Below are 21,709 nucleotides of genomic sequence, written 5' to 3'. Positions count from 1 at the left end.
AATATACAGTTTGCTTAAAATGCAAATAAAAAGTATATAGATTCAAAGACTAAAGGCTTTCCAGGTACTGTTTAAAATCCGAGGGACTATTTTTATGGAACAGATTTCCTTTAAATTTACATTTCCATCATTTTAATGAAAACACAGAATAAGCAAATTATAACAGACATGTTTTAAATTCTCATTTTTCACTTTGAATCTATTTCTTTCAAGAAATCCCTTACTGCAGCTCTTGTTTTCAAGGAGAATTTAAAACCAAAAATATGTGGAAACACATTTAGGAAACCATTACCTCAGCCATTTTTGAAAGTTCAGTCCAGTCCTCCCTGTTATAGCTGCACATGATGCTGGCAATCAGAACCTGGAAAGAGCATATATACATTATTGTGATACTGTACATTACTGTGACTCTAGACATGAACTGCACAGCCTGCTCATGGGAACTACTAGCTGTCTGCCAGGAGCTAGAGAGTGAAATACAGCTGCAGACCTCACTGGGGACAAGAAACAGTGAACAAACTCATCTATTACATCCCTGGGTTTTGAAGGGGGTCTATCCACATGCACTCTCTCTGTCATGCGACACAGTGAGAACAGAGTCTGTCCTACACACAGAGCCAACCAGGACACTGTCAGACATACTCGTTCGTGAGGTCTGAGGAAGGAAGCTGCTATTTACTATTAATACAAATGACAGAAGTATTTTGACTATTTAGAGGTAGATAAGACATCAGTGCATGAGTTTACACTCCAATGTGGCAGTGTATAGACACACTATTCCAGCGGACTTCAGGAATCCAGGACACATCAAATCCAGACCCTGGAGTCTCTTACCATGCAACCTTAGGACAGTGAAAGACAGCCAGAACTATTTTGTGTCCCAGAGGCAACTGGGAAGAGACTTTCAGCATGTGGGGAAACTCTGCAGGACTGGGAGAATGGCCCAGGGAACCTCCAGCTTTTGTTATTCCATGATGCACATTTTATTTGCTGTACACTGACTAGCCCCAGTTCCCCAGAGCTATTCTGTGTAATTGCCTTTCTTTTTCATTACACTGAGCACCTTTCAAGTCCAGATTCTGCCTCTAGCTGCTGGCTCCCTCTAAAATATTTCTTGAGATTTACGTTTTCAGGTAAAATAAGATCTAACAGGATTCTTCAGTGTTTGGGGGGGCACCTAAACATACACCTTACCAGCTGCATACAGTGCTATTTACTGTTAGAATAATGTTAACTACTCCTCTGGTCAATGCCCAGTTCAAGTGACAGTGCTAATTTCCATTTAAGACTAAAATAAAATAATGTGTTCTGGACTCAAAAGGTGAAATTATCAAGTTGACAGATTTGAGGTAAGATCAGCAGAGAAATCAGCCCACAAACTCCTGCATGAACAACTTCTTAGAAGGATGATGTTTGGAAGAAAAAATGCAACAGAAAACTATATTGCAGCAGCTAAAAGGTTAAATCAGAAAAGATATCAGAAAACTTAACAGAAGTCTACAAGTCTGTGTTCAAAGAAAACACAAGGAGAGGAGAATAGAAGTGTCTGGCCATGCTCTTGTTTATTTGGCCTTCTTACATGAAACTTTCACATGAAAGTTTGATTGACAGGTAACGTGACATTTGATTTTAATCTTTTTGTTTTCCAAACAAGCTTTACTGTCTCATTAATATCTAGGGTTGGCTGAATCTGCCACCCCCTCATTTTAACACTTCTCTTGAACTTTCCCATAATGCTGAGGGTTAATGACTCATTCATTTCAAACAAATACTGAAAAGCATGGTGTAGAAAAATTGTCCAACACACACAATTGCTGGAAACTGTAAACTCCCAAATTATGTGCATGAGAAGGAGGAGATATTTAGTATCTTTAGAAGGGAGGGAAACACACTTTGAAAAGTAAGGCAGGTATAGAGAAAATTGGACATGGTGAGGTTACATTCTAATAATTTAAAACAAAACACATTCCAAACATATTAATTTAAAAGGAAATACCATGTATCATCATCATTATTTCCATTGTTTTTCTCTGATGAGTCTCTACAGTGAACCCACCTACCTGCAGACTGCCCATCCACCCACCCACCCTCCTGGCCTGTTTGCAGGATGGCAGTCTGGGGAGAAGGGAAGTGTTTGATGAAGTGCCTGCCTTGCCTGCAGGTGCCCATTTGTGCTCACCTCTGGCATAAATGTAAGACCAAACTCTTCATTAAGCACACACAATCATTACTGCCCACGCTTTTATTCCCCTCTGACAGGGAAAAAGAGTCTCTCTCCTATACAATAATTTTTTAAATAGGGAAAAATCTTATATAGCTGTATAGGTCAAATGTTAATGAAACAAAATCTGCTCTGTCTCCTATTTGAATATTCAAGATAAATTGAGGGCTCTGGAAATAAACAGAAATCTCTTTTAAGGGACTTCAATTTTTTAAAAGCAAAAATTGTGACAAATCTGTCTAAGAAATTATATAGAAAAATTTAAAGCAACTGGAATTTATCTAGAAACAGTATCTTGTCAAATTCATGCTTTTTATAAACCAACTAAAGTAAAAAAACAACCCAGCAGCTCAGACACTGACAACATGATAAGGATTTTCACAGTTGCATTCACAATCCAAAGTACATCAGAAATCTGCACAACTGAGCTTTAAAACAAACCAATTTTTTCATTGGGGAAAGTTGTAAGACAACAAGGGCAGCTGACTAGATTCATAAGTAGTTGAGTTAGGTTACATCAAGTGTTACTAATGAAATTTGAAAATTCTGCTGGGAGTGTACAAAAGAGGAGGAACACGATCTGTGATGTTTCCAAGAGCTGTTAATTAAGACAACATGTTTATTTAATATTGATAAGTTTTAGGATTCATATTTAAAATTAAGCCCATCCTTTTTGACAGAAGCAGTGGTTTATAATAACAAAAACAACTGAAAACAAAAATTACATTTTTGCCATGACTGTTCACAGGAAAGCCATGATCTCAGAGGGAATAACGAAAATTTAAAAATAGTAGGGATTATTTTATGGTTTTTCCCCCCTCAGTGTTCTCTTATAACTTGAAAAAAACTTATTTCCTAGGTAAAATAATATCCCCCAGCACTCTGTGCTAACAAAACTGTCCTGTCTCAGGTGACAGCTCTTCCCCAAAACACCTTTACAGTCTCTTCATTTGGATTCAGTGCCCAAGAAAAAGAAATTATCACTGTCATGTGTGAACATTTAGGGAACTATTGGTGATGCCTGAGGTTCGGATCTACTCCTAAAATCACACATGGAAATTTATAAAGAAAATATAGACTATTATGACTACCTAAAAAAGAATAGCAAGAACAAAGTAAGAATTACAAGTGATAACAGGCAGAGGTTATATTGGAAAGTAATAAATGAGAACTGTATCACATTTCAGCTTCTCTGTCTCTTCTCACTCATATTTTCAGTGCCTGCAATGCCATGTACCACATTACCACCCCTGCAAATTTAACAGCCCCAAACAGCTGCTATCTCATGGAAGTCCAGCACGTGGCCCAGCCCTGGAGCATCTGCAGAGAGCACATCCTTCCTTTTGAATCCTCAAATTTTCAGTGGCAACCTGACGTGAGCTTAATTACAGTGGTTTGAGCCACAAGTGTGAGGCTGCACACGCTTCCCAGCTTACAAAAGTAGACTCCTGACAGATCTTACAATGAAGCTGCTGCTAAAGTGTGGTAAGTGGTAAATGAGAGTTGACTAAATTGCAGCTTTGTCATAGCTCGAGTGTGGGCTGCCTGCAAACTGTGCATGATTGAAGCACAGTGGGACCCCCAGCCCATTCCTTATTGCAGACCACAATCATCGCTGGTGGATGCTGCTCCCCCTTCTCCTCCATCCAAGCTGCTGTTTTGCCCGTGGTGGGAGATGCTGCTGCCCCGCCCCACACAGCAGCCCTGTGGGCTCTGTCCCTCCCTGACCATCCCTGTGACACATGTCACCAGACAAGGGCTTTTCACCCCACACTACGTGACTGACAATTTCTCCAAATGCCTATAAAGGGACAGATGCACCTTTGCAACACCACACACTGCTCTGTGTTCAGCGTTTTCCTGATCATTCGTGGAACAAAGAGGTCCTCAATAAAACTTGCTTTTTGTTGGAGGGAAGGGAGGTGGAAAAGGGAGGGTATGTAATGTACCAGTTAGGACACCATTATAAGATGAATATACTGTAGCTAAAGCAGTAAAAAGCTACATTTCACACAATTCTGTGACTAATGCATTAGTAGTTGTTCTACTTAAAAGAACACTGACAAGGTACTTCTCATAATCCTTAAAATATTTTTCTCCCTGTTTATAATAATCCCCTGGAAGCTTAAACTAGAATCTATTTCCCTTGTGAATGTTTTTTTTCTCATCCATTATCTCTATGTGGATGTCTCATGAATGCAACAGAATGAAAAGAAATAATGATGAGGTTTGCCACTGTGTATGTTTTCAAGTGATCTTTCTTTCCTAGCACACAGAATTCACTGCAAGAGGTTGCAAAACAAAAAGAAGGAGGAAAAAAAAAACAACAACTGGGTCTAGTTTGGGCCACATCTATTTAAAGCCAGAGAGCAGTAAAATTCTACATTGACAATTACCATTTGTCCAGTACTGCTCTGCAGGGAGTAAGGGAGTTTCAGTATACTCAAACAGCCTGAAATAAAAGTCTCAGCTGTCTGGATTTAAATGTGAACACTGTCAATTCCTGCAAATTTAAGAAAAATTCTCAACATACAGAATGAAATCACCATCCTCTATCCTCATGCCTGTGATAACCATATTTATTTTGGTCATCACACACACTGGCCAGAGCCTATATCTGTTCTGAATCTCCTCTTCCAGGCCTGTGCATAATCTCTGTGCACTTCAGGAAATCCAGCCAAAATTTCTGCTTGCTCTTCCCTGCCTGTACCCTCTAATAGCTGCACCAGACTTGAGGGCAGTTCTCATCATGTCCATAGATGCAGTATCAACAGCAAAGAGCTGGCAGTGAGGGAGTAACAACAGCAACACAGGATTTTTGGGTCGTTCCACTCAAGATGTTCCACTTCTGAAGACTCACACCAACAGCCTTGCTCTCTAAACCTGCCTCTTACACAGCATCAGGTCCAGGATGAGTCCCAGCTGTGCCACACTGAGCCAGCAGAAAAGTTCTTGGAGGCTTTGTGCTATCCAGTGCCACCTCTGGCCACCCTCTGCTTTTCAAAATGGTCACTGGCTGATGAAATGATCCCCCTCAAAAAAACAGAGCAAGATTTACAATGTACAGAACACTTTTAACACCCACTGCACAAGACAAGAGTACAAGCACAGCAAACATTCTGTACTGCACAAATACACTCAAATGTGCAGTACTGAAAAACAACAAGAGCACAAACATTTGCTGCTATAAAAATAACCCTCTGGAAACCAGCCTGATTTTGATGCCTCGTACACTCAGCCTGGTTTCTCCTTTCCTGTACATTCTTGTAAATTTTGATTTGTTGCAGAACTGAAATAAAAATAAGCTCCTTATTAAAACCTACCTAGAACATCAAATCCCATGCAATAAGAAAGTTAACAATTGTAAAACCTGTCATGTCTCTGAGAAGCAGAGGAATTATCTTGTTATCAATTTAATAATGGAACACTGAAGTAAATGATGCCATCCACTGACACTAGTAACACTGTCTCTCCTGGGAAATTCATGTTGGTAGGAACTGTCAATCTAGATGGATATGGACATATGAAACATTGTACCTTCAGTCCATAAATCTATTCTTTCTGCACTGCGTTAATAAAAAGATTCTGCATGATGATAAAGACAAGCAACGCAGAATGTCTTGACACTGCTGACCTGCAATTCTGCTTCTCTTCTTTCTTCTTTTTTCAGGGAATTTACTCTCCAGTAAATAATTTAACAATCTCTAACCATTCATTGTTTTCCTCCTTCACTTGCACTTAAAATACATATGTTTGAGTATATGAAAATGAGACAAGTAGGGGATGTTAGTATGTTTATTATTCAGCTGTAGCATACCTTTGGAATAAAGCACTTTCTGTGCCTTGATACTTTATAGTGAGAGCTTCCATTTGTTTTTTAAAGGAAGGAGAAATTAGATACAACAAAGCAACACAAAAATAGGCCAAACATTATCAGCACACAGCTATGTCTAGAAAGATGATGATAAAAGTTTGAAAATGCTATGATTTGCTCTATATATTACATAAAAAAGTCAGCATGAGCAGAAAACACCATAGATTCTAATCCCAGGCTAAATGGAGATGCTTATTTCTAAAGGTAGTCATTTTCATATGATGACTCTGCTTCTATCAATGACATCCACCTATTTGATGAGATTATTTGTTGGATTTCAGTGAGCACACTGGGCTACAACTTCAAAATCAGGCCTAGAGTTGTTAGGTTCTAACACCCTCAGACAAACAAAACCCAAAGGCTATGAACAAACATTTTTCTTTGCAAAATAACACAACTTGTGTCTTTGATGGGAGCAGAAAGTTAATCAGGTTGCACTTTACCTGCAGAGAAACAAGGGATCTGCTTGGTTTTGGAAGTGCCCCTCTACCACTTCAGACTCAGTGTCAGCACTACCAGGGCAGCAGAGGAGCTACCTTGGCCCTGCTTACACAGAAATGTACAGGCACACATCACAGACATGGAAATGTGCATAAATGAAAATGAAATGTGACCTAATGAGAGTGCTGCTAATTCACAATGCAACTGAAAAAAGGTGAATGGTCAAGAACAAAAAAATATCTGATGCATCCCTCATGACTCAGGGCACTCTAATTAAGATGTGGCAACTTCTGAACACTGAAAAGGGAACCATGGAATAAGAGTTCCCCAAAGCCTATGTACAATGAAAGAGAATATTGCACCTGTATAGAGCACTTCAGGGAAGCTCAAATATTTAACATGACTAGAAGAAGTATGTCCATTTTATGACAGACTGTTGAAAATTTCAGTACTTCAGATAAACCCTTCAAATTACATTGAAAATTACCTATGTGGCTAAAGACTTCCCTGGAAATTTGATAGAATCTCTGGGATTTTATTTTTCATAGGAAACCTATCCTAGTTCAACCTTTAGTCTCTTTGATAATGAGTGAAAACAAATATATGAGTACATGGAAATAAAGGCTGAATCCAAAAGAAGAGTGAAGACAGATACTAATTTTTGGCACTGTTTCTTTCTAACAATGCCTGCAAGCCCCTGTGGAATTGGTAAGCCCCTGCTGTATTTCTGTGCTTTCCACACCGATTTAATATAAAGAGAAAGCAGAGAAGGCCAATACATTATTGGAGAAGCTAAGAGAAAAGGGATATATCTAATTCTATGATATTTCAGACACATGCTATGACCTGTAGCAAAAGCTTTTCACCAGGGTGCTGACACATTATTGATTCTCAAGACCACATAAGAAAAACAAGGCTGGCAAAAGGCTGCACAAATATGTGAATTTTTTCCTCCACCTTTAGAAATTTTTCTCTTATCAAATTCTCTGCCCAGATACACAAAGCCCTTTTAACCACAGTTCTTTGAGCACCTCACTAATTGTTGCTCTTTATTTTCACAATAGCACAGGCAACTCTCTGCAGGGTGCCCCTCTGAGAGGGGAAGCCAACTGGAGACAAAGATGTTCAAGGCATGTAGGCTGCTCCCACAGAGGGAATGAGCAGCTGTTGACTGAAAGGAACCCTAAGATCCCCTCTAGACCTTGGCTGCCTCTAGATATATACAGATATATTTCCCCAATTACTCAGCAGCAAAGCTGCTTAACTTATTAGAAAACAAATTCAGCAGAAAATATAAAGAGACAAAATACAGAATTAATAACTTCATCACAGTTTCCTAACCCCTGCACTCCGTCAGCTAGCAATTCCCCAGGTCAAATCTGTCTCTTTGCATCTCTGAGAAGTCCATCCTATCTCTTCTCTTGTTCCATCACCCCCCAGGGCTTCTTTTAATTCACTTCCTTGGGTTTTGAAATCTCAAGAAAGCTAGCAGTATCAGTGCTAGTAGAGGAGAAAATTGTGACTTAGAGAGCAGAGAGGAAAACCCCTCCCTTTTTACACTTCAGAGCCCTGTGATCTACTTCATCATGTGATATTGCCGGTGCCAGAGGGATGCTTGGAAGGACTAAATGATTTTGTCAGCCAGGTTGCATCCTCCACAACTCACCCACTCTCTCTCTGTGCACCATTATCCTCCTAGTGATATACTGAAAATTAGTGATAATTTACCTGAGTTTTGCAGAAAAATTCAGTTGGGCTTTTCTGAGAGGTGGGGGTGTGGTAGTTAAGAAGATGTGTAGGAACACGCTATAAGGCTTGTCCCATCTTCAGGATGTTATCTGATGGCTTTAAATGCCAGTTTCATGAGGGAGACCTATCAGTCCCTAAATATTATTTGTATTTAAATACTATATAAAAATAGTATAAAAATACTATTTCCCTAGGTATCAGTCTAGCTATGCAACGTCACAAAGAGGAGAGCTTCTTCGCAGTCCCACACCTGCCCTATCAATGGGCAGGCTCACCTCATGATCAGAGACAATCTGCAAATGTTCATAGGCCTAAAAGCATGCTATCTTTTCAATGGCCAAAGCAACACCAGTGGGATCCAACCCCACCAGAACCCTTCATTTGGAAAAAAAATGTTTCCTGTATAAATATTTCTATAGTGAAAATTATAATAAAGTAGTCCATTATCAAAGACAGAAACTCTACTTTCTGTCAGGCGCAAAACTTTTCAAGAAGTGAAGATGAAAATCTGTGTTTTCTGTTGATCTATTCATATATATTTCCTATCATTCCCTGGTATTTCCCAGCCAGGCCAAAAATTCAGGGAACAACAGTGCCACTATGCACTGAACCTCCTGATGGCAGGTCTGCAGTGCTCCCATCTGTGGTATGATCAGAAAAATCTCATGAGTGGGTAGCTTTTTTTTCCTATGCAGACAGAAGAATTTACTTAAGTAGCTAGCTGTTATGTCTGATGACCCAAGTAGTTTTTTGGCTACACTCCAGCAGCAAAGAAGATACAAAATTAAGGGCTCTAAGTTGGCAGTTACCTTCTGACTAATCTTTCCTCCTCAAGTGCCAGTTCGACCCACCTCTTCATATTTTAGGGAAGCTCATGTGAAGATGCTGAGAAAGTGAAAGAGGCCCTACTATTTCACTGCATATCTGGAAGTTTAATAAAATTGTTACCTAACTTGTTCAGCGTACTGCTATGTGATTGGATATTTTAAGGTTAAAATGCATTGAATTTTCTACAGCCTTATAGCCTCATTCAAATGATCATTCAAATGAAAGACCTAATGTTGGTGAGATTTTTATCAATGTCCCAGCTGTGAGTATGTGTGTTCCCAAAAAGATAAATCGAAAATAAATCATGTGAAGCGTGGATGCCTTTGGCAGAATCAAAGGCAAAAGTCCTACTAGGAACCAGAGGTGTGCTGAGAGAGACATTGAGAGAATGCAAATATAACACACATACATTTTTAATGCCCACCCTTTGCTTTAAGATGCACACACTGCACACAGGTAAGAATTGGGGTACCTATAAAATCCCACAATCTTTAGATACTCTCATCTGAGCCATATATAAGTTAAATGAAACATTCTGCAAGCTTATTCAGATTTTAATACAGTTATAGAGAGAGAGCATAAATGTCTAGGTGGCCAAGAATGGCATAGCTAAGAATAAGTCTATCATATCATATTACACCGCAAGAAAAGTGAAGCAGATTTTTATAAATGCTGCCCTGAAATTTAGGAATAGAGCTTCATGATATTTTTTCCAAACATAAGACTTAAAAAAGACTTAAATTACATCCTTATGAATAGACAGAAAAATCAATGTAACTACAATTTTATAAAAAAATATTTAACATAAAAAGAAGTAAAAGAAAATTAAATTTTAAATAGATTAGGAGCCCTGCACTTAAAAAATGTGAGAAAGATGTAAAAATAACCAGTGAAAAAGCATTCTTCCTGAGATTTGTGAGACTGGAAAGTGTAGTGGCAGGAAACAGGAGAGAAAATCACTCTGTTGGTTTCTTAGATTGCATTTAACCTACATGGCTCACAACAAAGGATGTACTTAAGTCTCCTATAAACCATCCTTTAAAATATTTATTTGAGTTTAAGTGTTCAGTAAATAAGTACTTACTGTCGCACACTTCCTTCAACACTCAAAAGACCATCTCCACTAGCTCTGCATACAAGGCTTCAACACACAAGCAGGTTACTGCTGATTTATGAGTTACCTACCCTGGGCACACCTGCAGCCAGTGGCTGCTCTAGTGCTCTTTCAAACCCCATAAAGTAGGAGGTAAGGCTGGTTTGCTATGTCCAAAATTGAAGAAATTCATATGAAGTTGAATTAGGCTGTATTTGCTGCAAGTTCCCAACAGGGGTAGTTACCACACTGACACACTGCAATTTGCTATCCCATGGTAATTGGTTGCCATGTCTGTGTTCATACAACTGTGTACTAGACTAAGACTGTATGGAGAGAACGAGATTGCTTTTTGGATCCTGCTGGCCACCTCATTTTGCATGTTTAGCAGTTGCTCCTTTAAGCATAGTTCATTAGAACAACAACAACAACAAAAACACCAAAAAACCTCACCACAAAAAAAAAAAAAAAAACACCAAAAAAACCCCAAAAAACAAACACACAAAACACAAACAAACAAACAACCCCCACAAAGCTAAACAAAAAACCCAAACCAACCAAACAAAATAATTACAAAAATAAAACAGAGTGAGTTGAGATCTAGGATATAGAATTGTGACAGATATGAGAAGTTTAGTAATGAAGACTATGTAAAAGTTTATGGTCATATTTCTTAAACACAGTATGCATAAAAAGTTTAGAAGCTACCAGCAGTATTGAGGGTGTAGAATAAGATAAGTTCAGAGCCCACTAAGAATTCTGCTAATCTACATGTTCCTCTTGGTAGATAAAGAAAAGAAAAAACATCTTGGAACACTTTATTCCCACATTTCGCTCAGAATTTGAGCTCTTTCCCTAGCCCCCCTCCCCAGAAAGCACAGGAGGCTGGGATATAGTCCAGCTGCTGTCAATCACACTGAAGAGCTGGCTCTAATTGTGATAGATTCAAGCATGTGCCTCTGCCTTTCTTGTCTGAGCTAGAACATGTCTGCAGAGAGCCAGCTCTCCTACTACCGGCACAGTTCAGAGCTGCAAACGCCGCGCTTGCTTCTGAACAAAAATAAACAGTTTGGTGGTAGAACTGCATCTACACTGGGTTCTGCCAGGACAGCAGCTAGATGCCATTTTATTTTTAGTATTCCTAGCCTACATAAGTATGTGAGCAAGCCTTTTAAATATAGACCTAGCCTTCATATTTTTCTTCATTAGAGCTCTAGCAGAATGCCTAAAATGTAAACCACACCACAGAATTTACAGAATATGGGCTACAGGAACAGCATACACTTACTACTTTGATCAGGTACACATTTGCTTTCCTATTATTATTGTAATACAAATACTGTAATATGAAAGATGAAAAAGCAGAATTATCTAAATCACATATACTCAGTGCTTCATAAAAGACTAAAACCGTATCACAGACAATAAAATGAATGTCAAAGGTACTGAGCATTTTAAAAGATCAAATTCTATAATTTAGCCAATTGACTATGACAAACATGAAATGGAAATTAGGAAGACATATTTAGGGGATATGTCTTTTGCACAGGTAATCAGACTAGCAGAATTTGGCATTTTTACAAACTTTAGATTTTAATTTTGATGGGTTTTTGACTCTTAACAACTTAAAAATTTTGCCTTTATTTTTTTTAACATATATTTTGTAAAATTGCCATAAGGTCATTTTATCTCCATCCAATGGCATCTACATCTTAATATTAAAACAATAACTACCCAGAAAGGGGCATTTCCCAGGGAGTAATGACTGGCTGGGAGGAGTTGATGGCCTGAGGCACTGCTGAGGGCCATTAACCCTGGCCAGTTACTAATCGCCAGGAAATGCCCTGCACCAAGGTTGTTATTGCTATTTTAAGCACAGATTGAGGGGGCGAAATGGATATCTGAGCATACAGGGGTTTAACACATGATGCCATTTCCTTTGTTGCAGTTTATGGAGGACATTTCGACAATCTACAGTCCTGATACTCAACCAGATCACACAGATCATTTTAAAGCACTCCATTGTACACACAGTAACTCACAAACTGATAAAACAGTTGGGATTTTTAAGAGATTGTCTTTTCCCTCTAAATAATAGCCTGCATGTTCACACTTTAATAAGATGAACAGAAATATGCAACTCTTCATGTCACTGTCAGCAGAGTTACATTCCAGAAATATCTTTTTAATCATACTGTCTTTATGTTTGGGGCATTTCCTTTGTCAATACTCCTACTTAATGACCGCTCACATATCTCTGCAGAAAAGAATTTTTAGCAGCAACTGCCAAAGCACATCCTGAAGCAGCTTCAGCTGATGCTAGCCATTAAGGAGTTTGTCTTTTCCAATAATCAAACAGATTGGTTCATTTTCCAGGAGATGGTTGGTGAAGTATTTCAGAAACTGCTTTAATTTTCCCCTACTTCTTACCCCAAGGCTAAAGTTTTAAAGATGTGTTCATAGTCCACACAGAACTGTGAATTTTATATTTTTTTCCCAGAGATCAATAAATCACTTTTTAAATCAAAAGTATATTCTTAGCATATGTCCAAATAGTCTTCTGCCTTATTGAACTACTCGCTATTTTTCAAACCTTATCCGTGACAGTAAAACAAACAAAACAAGTTATGACTTTATAACATGTCTAGGAAGAAAGTACAGTTCTGCACTAAACTAGTTTTCAACGAAGTTTCTCAACAAAGCACTAGTTTTCAAGTGCAAAACAAAAAAGACCTTCTCCCATTTTTCCCCAAAATCCTAATTTGTTATCACAAACATGTACATCTGAATCCTAAATTGACTGTAAAAATCTCACTGAACTTAATATGTGCTCCTATTTTCAGTTACAGATTGCGGTTTCCAGCAACAGATATGTGCTTTCCTAAAATAAAATTCCCTCAAATTGATGGCCAGAGTATGTGCTTACACTTCTTTGCCAGATTAATAATATTTTCAACAAATTTAGAGTAAAAAAAACCAACACTGTATAAATATTGTGCAGCTGGGATCAAACATTATGACGTGTACTTCATGGTCATTTGAACAGGCATGATCAAATACTGTCTGTGGGTAAATTTTTAGCACATTTTCTTGTATTACTGTATGTGGGATTGTCTGAGGTGACCCTCTGGAAATGCAGCAAATCTTAGTAAATTGAAAGTAGCATTTGAATTACAAACCCCTTAGCACATCATTTCAGACTAGTACAAAATATATCTATATCTCAGCTTCAGTTCAAGTAATGTAGTTACATGTTAATCAGGTTGTCAAAATGTAACACAGGAACAATGGTCCAAAGGTTGAGACAGGACTGGGAGGCACAGAGAGCTTCTGTTCCTGGGTGCACACCTACGAGCTCCTCTTTGTGCAGGGACAGTGAAAATCCCAGGAATGGCTTACACAGCTCAGTGCCCCTTCTCCCACATGCACCAGCAGCAGCTCCCTAGGGCAAGCTCACAGTAGTATTTCCCTAAAAAGCTGGCCCAGCTTTTAAGAACTCTGTGGCACAGGAATTCCCTGAGTCAGAGGTGATGCTTTCAGATAGTTTTTCCAGTGGGTTTTTCTCAGCCTGCATGTACCTCTGGGACTGGCAATGCCCCACGAGTATGAGCTCCACAGCTGCTGAGCCATGTGGTGAAGAATCTCCTATCACTCATTTCCACCTATCACCCTTCTGGTTCCAACCCAGCAAGATGTGAACCACAAAGTGTATTCAAAATGTGAAGAGAAAAAAAAGAATCAACATGCTGACATAGTGATGGGTTTTGCTTTGTTTTCTTCCTTTCCTAGAAATTCTGTGTTTGATAAGCTTTATTTCAGTGTTATTCAGCATTAAGCTGAGATTTTCATAGTGCTTTCTTACTGTAATCCTAGTATAGTTAGCTTAAAATCACTCACTGTACATATTTATCATTGGTTTATTCCATCTGCATACTACTTTCATTTTTTTCCCCTGGCAGTTTATTGGTGAGTCAATCAGTAATGCAAGATTCTTCATAAAGCTTTATGTCAGCTCTCATCTTTATCTCCCAACATAATATACTATTATCAGCAAAGTTTACATTCTTAAAATTTTCTCTCCAGATTGTTAATAAACATTTTGAATAGCACAGAACACAGTAGAGATCCCTAAAGAATTTTCTTGCAGCTCTCTATCCATTGTGAAATTTGACTATTTATTCCTTAATATTGTTTCCCATGTTTAACTGGTTATTTGTTCATGTAGATTTCTTCCTCTAATCTTAATTTCTTTCAAATATTTCAAATATATTTCAAAATAACTTAATTTCTTTCAAATTCCTCAGTGAAGGTCCCTACCAAATACTTCTGGAAACCCAAGCTCACTTTTATCATCTGAATTTCTCTTGATGTCCTCAAAGAACTTCTTTTTTTAAGGCATAACATACTACAAAGGGAGCTCTTCACTCTTTTGTTTTTCTTTCTACTAGTTCTATTTTTTAGAACAGCTTTTACCAATTTGCATAGAAGGACAAAAGATGTTAACCCTGTAGTTTCCCAGATCTCTCCCAGAAAAGAGATTTTACATTGACTCCACACCACTTCTCTGCTTCTTTTCAAGGCTGAAGCAGAATCTGCTATAGCCAACATGACTATCAAAATGTGCTGGTAGATGAGATGATAGATGAAAATTTTCCTGTATTTTCGCTTAAGCAGATTTTATGTGTTGTGGAAAAGCCTTTCTAAAAAAGTTTCCTTCCCTATGAGCAAATGTGATCCCAAAGACACAACATATCAACATTTCTGTTACTAGCTTTTGGTTTTGTTCACTGTGTAAATTGGACTTCTTGCTGAATTCCTCCTTGGACTGAACATGGAAAAAACACATCCTGCTGGCTCACAAAGAGCTGAACCAGGATCAGGAGCAATGGGAACACCCTCAGGATGGGGGAAAAGCAAAAGCTTCTCTGAACATGCAGAGCTATGTTGTCGATGTGTCTGCTGTTCTTTTGGGGCAGCTTGTTTCCTTCTCTTTTCTAGGAAGTATTTTTCTTTACTTTTTTCATCCTCCCTTTTTCTTGTGTGAATGACAAAGAGAAAAAGGAAATGTAGCCATGTGCTCTGAGATCTCTTCCTTTCTAACCACCACAGTAGTTGCTGGAAATGGAGGAGTTATGGCCACTCCTGTGTTATGGCCACTCCACACTCTCTAGGGCCAAGTGATTCCATTCCTGGACACGGCAATGAGTGTGAGTGCCTTATTCCAACCTCACCTTCCCTTTTCAGCTAGGATTTCCTCTGATGTTAAGGGAATGGGCCTACTGCCAGTTTTCTGTAGTGAAAGGGATCTTTTCCATATGGTGAATTTAACAACTGCTGTGTGGGTTTTTTCACCTCCTACCAAGCATCCATGATGGCTGGCTTTGGGAAGTTTAAGCTGCAGCAATAACAACTTCTGGAGCTTTTTTAATGTGATTTGAGGGCCTGAAATTCAGATAAAGCAACCCAGGTAGCTGTTCTGCACTCTGGGAGTGTGCAGGCTTCTAGGCAGCCCAGCTTGCGGTTCTCTCCCCCTATGATCTGTCCTTTTCAGTTCACATGGAGAACTGGACTTTCAGCAAAGTCCTCTGAGAATGCACAGCACACACCCTCCCCATTAAGGTGATGGGTTGATGCTGATGTACCAAGTGAGGTCCACGTGGACATGGCCCTACCTGATTGTTTAGAAATGTTTTATTTCAAGATTGTAGATACTGAGCATGTCAAAATGCGTACAATTCATCACACGGAGATACAACTCAGCAGGTGTTTGGAGTACAAAGTAGCGTTTCTCTGTGATGGAAAGGTAAAGCTATCTATACTAGGCCTAGGAAGAGCAAAACTATTGCTTTGTATAACCTGAAGCAAGTCCATGACTGATATCTCAAAATGCAAATACTATGTACAACATCCCACAGGCCTTTAAATACCCATTAAAAGCAAAAGCTATAATAATACCTGCAAAAATAAATTATTACTAATACCTCTAGTGAGAAATCCAACTTTGACCTTCTCAAAGGAAAGCTGTGAAGCCTATGAGTCCTCTGTATCTTAAAATGTTTTCCACCTTATGTCCCTTAATTTTAAGTCTCAAAGGAGTCTACAGCGATTTTAGATATTCTGGTCAATCCCTCTCAGTAACCAAATTACAGGGTCTACTATTAGAAAGTTAGTGAGGAAAAAGGTTTATATAAATAGATTAATGCTGCTCCCACTTTGTAGACAAAACCTGTTTTTAAAACCTGGGCTGAACCAAACGTGATTGATGTGGAGGACACCACTTCAGGGATCACACTGGCAAATCAATTAAACCTCCCCATGCAAAATAGCCAAATAACTGTTGCAAGTCTGTTTCTATTCACCTTATGACTTCATCTCTTGGAACATTGCATGTTTCTGCACCAAAATTTATTTGTAGGAGCAATGCACTCATACATGCCTGTTAACATTGTATTTTTCTTCCTCTGCAGGCTATCTTCTCCTATCCTCACAGAGTAGAATCAAACCAAATCTGGTTTGTTATCCAAATTTTAAAAAAATTAAACCAAGGACCCAAAAAGATCAAATCCAAACAAAACCAGCAGCCTTATTTCATACTTCTACGGTAGAAAAAAAAATCATCATATAAAAACTAATTGCACTATTCCAGGAGATTAAAAAAAAAAATCCAAAAAATCCAAAAGCAACAAAACCCCCACAATGCTACAAAGAAGATGGTTATCAGCCTGGGATCCAGTGATCTGTTCTCACACTCTCTAGCATGGCTACTCTCAACAGGTGTTCCTGGGACATTCTGAACACAATGTTAAACAAAAATACATCTTTAACAGTTTCAGCCCTGAAAAGCTGCTGTCTGCTGAGTAACTGTCAGAGAGACTGTCAGCAACATTCCACAAGCAGCAGAACAAACATTAAGACAAGACTCTTCAGCTTAGTTTGGGGGTCCACAAGTACTTACTGCTTCTAGCAGAAGAGGTTTCTCAATTCAACACATCATGCCACTGATATCTGAATCAGAGATTCAGTGTCACAGCTGACAATCTGGTATCCCATGTACATTCCCTAGAGTCATGCAGGAGATCAAACTCATTTGTGTTGCGCTAAGAGGCCAAAAACTTACTTTTAAGACTTCAATATCCTAACATAGCAATATTAAAAAATAATAAATTGGGCATCTTCTTTCAAGATCCCAGTTCTTTCTTGTGGTACAAATTTCTCAGACATTTGCTTGTTTGTGATGGACTTCTCTTAGTCTGTCAGGGAATGACATTTCCCCTGAAATCTATTTCATGGAGTGTCCTGTCAACGCCCTATTTGTACTACTGTGACCTCCTGCACATACCCAGACCCAAACTAATCAGCATACTGAGGTTTTTAACTTATTTGTTTACCTTATTATCATCTACTTGGCACCAGTTACAGGAAGGTGTAGAAAGACTATTTGGCAATTGTGTTCATCACCTTCTTAGTGAAACCTTGGTAAACATTTTTCTGCAGAGAAGTTACTATTTTCAAACCTTGCTCTTTTCAAGCTTGTTCTCCTCAGTGAAAATGCTAAAGCTCCTTGCTTTACCAGGTCACCAAGACATACTGCCACCACCAGTTTTCACAGTTCCCAGCAAAGATAATGGCCAGACTGTAGCTATTGTCAAGTATGTGAATATAAAATTTTAGCAGTAAGTTCTCCTCCTAGACTTTATAACTTTTTTTTTTCCAACTTTCTCAGCCACTTTCCAATGACTAAATTTTGTAGATGTTTGCTAACATAAAAGCAATTTTTTTTTCCATACAGTTTTCATTCCTGTTCATATCATCAGGAGAGTTCTACTTGGCTGAATTCATATTTCCTAGGTAAATGAATTTCTTGAATGCACCATACTCTGTCATTTTTTCAGCTATGTTTTGGCTGAAAAGTACACCAATACACCATATAATCAGGTATCTCCTTGGTGAATAAAACATGAAAGTGGGACTTGCTGTGACATTAGTGTTAGTTCTTTCACCCCACTAACTAATGCACTTAAACCACTGTGTGTCTCAGTCATGAAATGATATTTATGCATTTCCCACCTGTGGTAGGTTGACCCCAGTAAGCAGCTTTTGATAATACTTTACCAGGGAACATACAAAATCCAGACACTTTATGCTTTCTCCTCTCCTTGGACCCTTACAATATTTTGTTCACTGCGGGTGGCACTGAAGCAAGTTCCTGGTGATGGCAGCTTCTCCCTCATCCACCTGAAGTAGATTTGGGGTCAAAGGGAGGAGCTAATAGAAGAGCAGAAACAGAAAGACTGGCAGTCAGAGATATTTGCAAGCTAGAAGCAAGAATCAGAAGACAGAAGAGACAAAGAATGAGGCCACCCACGACAGGGGTTGAAGACAGCACAAGGGAGATGCTGGTTCCTGATTTATAGAGGCAACATGCCACAGTTAAGTGGCATTGCCCAAGGAGCTGTGACTGGTGGTCCTCTTCTGCACAACATATTGCAAAATTCAGTTTACATCCTAGCCTCTGCTGGGGGAATTCAGCTGTCCTTTATGGTTTGCTTCTTCCCAATGGCACGAGACAGAATGCTGTTGTGGGATCATTTTCTAGTGAGGCGCCTATTTTGCTCATATCCTTTTCATCTGTAACATAAATCCCACACTAACTTGTATTTCACAGCAAAAGTAATTATGTGTAAGTTTTGATTTGCTTTTAAAATTTGCCAGAGTAAGATCAGTTTTTTTACTGTAATCACTTGTGTCCTCATCTGTTTGGCCTTCATTTGAGCAGAAAATGTCATTCTTTGCTTGTTAATTAAGTTCATGCAAACAGTTCTCAGAAACTGGTTTTGGTTGTAATAAAACACACAATGTTGAAAAACCCTTTCTAGGGGAGTGAACAGCAATTGGGTGAAGAAAATTCTGTGAGCTGTAATTATACAGAATATCTCAAAATAAGCACCAAGATACTTCTCCTCTGAACAAAATTCTGTTTTCAGTTAGCGACAAATTTACCATTATAATTATATGACAGTTCTTAGATGAGTTCACAGGCATGTGTTTAAAAATCCCTGTAAGCAATGCCAAGGTCTGCTGCTGGGTGCTGCTTCCCCTATGCCCACGCAGACATTACCAACCTCAAAGATGCCACAGTAGCAGCCATAGCCAACGTGCAGAGACTGAATTCACATTCTCAAAGTAATAACTCACATATAATGAGGGATGATCAGAAGATGTTCACCCCAGGAACTCTGGAAGAGTGGGACTTCTTCATCCCACACACAATGCTAGGTCTCAGAAAATTCAAATTTTCTTTTTGAAATGCTCCTAGTGCTTTTCCTCACAGAAGAGAATGGTTTGATCTCAGGCATAAAGTGCTGTGAGGGGTTTTTGGTGAAGAATGAAGTGGCACAGCATTCCCACAGCAGAAATGGCCAACAGTCTGCCTGCATGCAATATCCAGGACTTTTACAAAGGATATAAAAATCAAAATTAGGGAATAGGATATTATCTTTGGGTTCATGCTTTCATTATGATGAAGCTTAGTTACAGTAAATAAAGTTACAAGAATCTCAGCAATGAAACACACAGTCCATTCACAGGGAAGTAGGATATTAAACATGCAGCACTCTCACTGTCAATATTAAATGTTTAAACACTTTTATACTTGCTGATGTGCACATTTAAACACCAGGAATTAGAAAAAACCTCCTGATTATCTTCATGTCATAATATATTCAGGAATGTTCATTTATTTTGCTCATAGATTAAGCATGGAGGTAAAAACTTCAAGCCAGAAGATATGCAGGCTCTGGGATTTCTAGTTCTATCCATTCAAGATAATGATTGAGAAGAATTTTACTTTCTACCTCGTTGTCCTTATTCAGAAGAACAGTAGCTGAAAACCATTTATACCAGCTAGGTGGTGTCAGTACTCCCAACAGTGATTATTACCTTTCAGAGACAGATATTCCCCACAGCCAAACAGGCTCTAACAAAACTCTATCCTTGTAGTGAACTTAACTTTAAGTATTGGGTTTTTTCACCTAGATTACTCAATTGTTTATAAAAATACTATAAGCATCTTTCTCATTTGGATTAAGAATGAAAAGAACACTTATTCATTTTATGATCAAATTCAATTCAGAGTAACAATTCTTATTATAAATTACATATCATCTTAAATACAAAATTATTCACAACAGAACTGCTGAGCATCCACACTGGAATCAACTCTTTCCCTTGATATTATCTCTAAACACCAGTCTAATTAAAAATCATGACTGTCCTCTGCATGGTTTTTAACAATGTACTTGTATGTCAATAAAGCAATTTGCATTCTATTGAAAAGATACTAAATATGTGGGTTTCACAGACCCCTAAACTAGAGATTCCAAGTAAGTATGTTGCATCTTTATGATTAAGTGGCACTTACATGGTTTGGAAAGTCAGCCTTCAGTTCAGCAATGCTTTTACACCAATATGCTGCTGTTTTCTCGCTGATGAGTTCAATGTTTAGAAAAGACCCTTGGCCTGGGCCATACAGAGGACCTGAAGTAGTTCCACGCACAATCCTTGGAGAAACATTGGTTACAATATCCTGCAAAAGAGGAAATACTTTCAGATGGATTTTGCAAAGTGAGCTTTATGTTGTTGATGTGTATTATACAATATAAGCTAAAATGTACCAGGTGTTTTAAAAAAAACTACAACTATAGAGCAGTTCTCTAAAATAGCAGATTTCCTAATTTAATTCTTTACAGCAGTGGAGAAAAATGTTTTCGCTGTCTGTGAAATGGCATGATAATTATTAAGAAAACACCAGTATTGTACACCTACAAAGCACCATACAAAATATTGTCCAAATAGTGCTTCTGTGTTGGGCAGAAGCCACACAAGACCTTCTGTAGAAACCTGTGTGGGCCTCAGTCATGTCCCAGCAGACATGGGAACTATCCCCCCAAAGGTGGTCAAAGTCCATGTCCTACACTCCTGGGTGAAGCTCAAAGAGGTGCAGCTCTGCTGCAAAGGCATGGGCCAGGCACCAGCAAAAGTACAAAAGTACATCAAACTTCACAAACAAAACCATGTGATCAAAAAAAACACCACAAAACAAAAAAAGTTGAAAATAAAGATTAATATTGTAAAGAATGACATTTCTGAAGGTCAATGTGAGGTTAGCAAACAATTTTGAAACACGTTGTAAACACACAAAATGTTGACTTGTTTAGCAGTCTTAATTAAGCCACAATGTCACCAGATCTATATTAACAAAGAACCATAAATTCTGACATTATTTAAAACGAAAGAGAAACATAGATGGCAAAGTGTTCCTTTGGCCAATTTCCAATTAAAAATAATTTTGAGTAAAGGTCATTTATTTACAAACGTATCAGAATTATTTGTTTAAGTACCCCTCCTCACCATCTTGTCATTTTTAGTGAGATAACATGAACCTCTATTAGTATATAGCAATTAAGGTAAATTTACATATTTTAATTAAGAACCATCCCATATA

At 38.4% G+C, this 21,709-nt stretch overlaps 1 protein-coding gene across 10 annotated transcripts in view; it reads right to left on the bottom strand.

The window, feature by feature from the left end:
- Nucleotides 1-21,709, bottom strand: part of DPYD (dihydropyrimidine dehydrogenase) — a 331,722-nt gene that overhangs the window by 105,635 nt on the left and 204,378 nt on the right. For 9 of the 10 annotated variants that reach the window (XR_013183268.1, XR_013183269.1, XR_013183271.1 and 6 more), the window contains exons 14-15: nt 20,627-20,791; nt 293-361 (exon numbers count right to left, since the gene is read on the bottom strand). Coding sequence is in view for 4 of the 10 variants with exons in the window: in XM_054638674.2 (XP_054494649.2) it covers nt 293-361; nt 20,627-20,791 (234 nt within the window). In the remaining 6 variants the exon portion in view is untranslated. Of the gene's footprint in view, nt 1-292; nt 362-18,330; nt 18,472-20,626; nt 20,792-21,709 lie in introns of all 10 variants that reach the window. The other variant, XR_013183272.1, reaches the window with a different exon arrangement.

The sequence above is a fragment of the Agelaius phoeniceus genome, chromosome 8, assembly GCF_051311805.1.
Source record: "Agelaius phoeniceus isolate bAgePho1 chromosome 8, bAgePho1.hap1, whole genome shotgun sequence".
NCBI classification, from domain to species: domain Eukaryota; kingdom Metazoa; phylum Chordata; class Aves; order Passeriformes; family Icteridae; genus Agelaius; species Agelaius phoeniceus.
The sequence above is the reverse complement of the archived record's forward strand: the minus strand, read 5'-3'. Positions and strand labels throughout refer to the sequence as shown.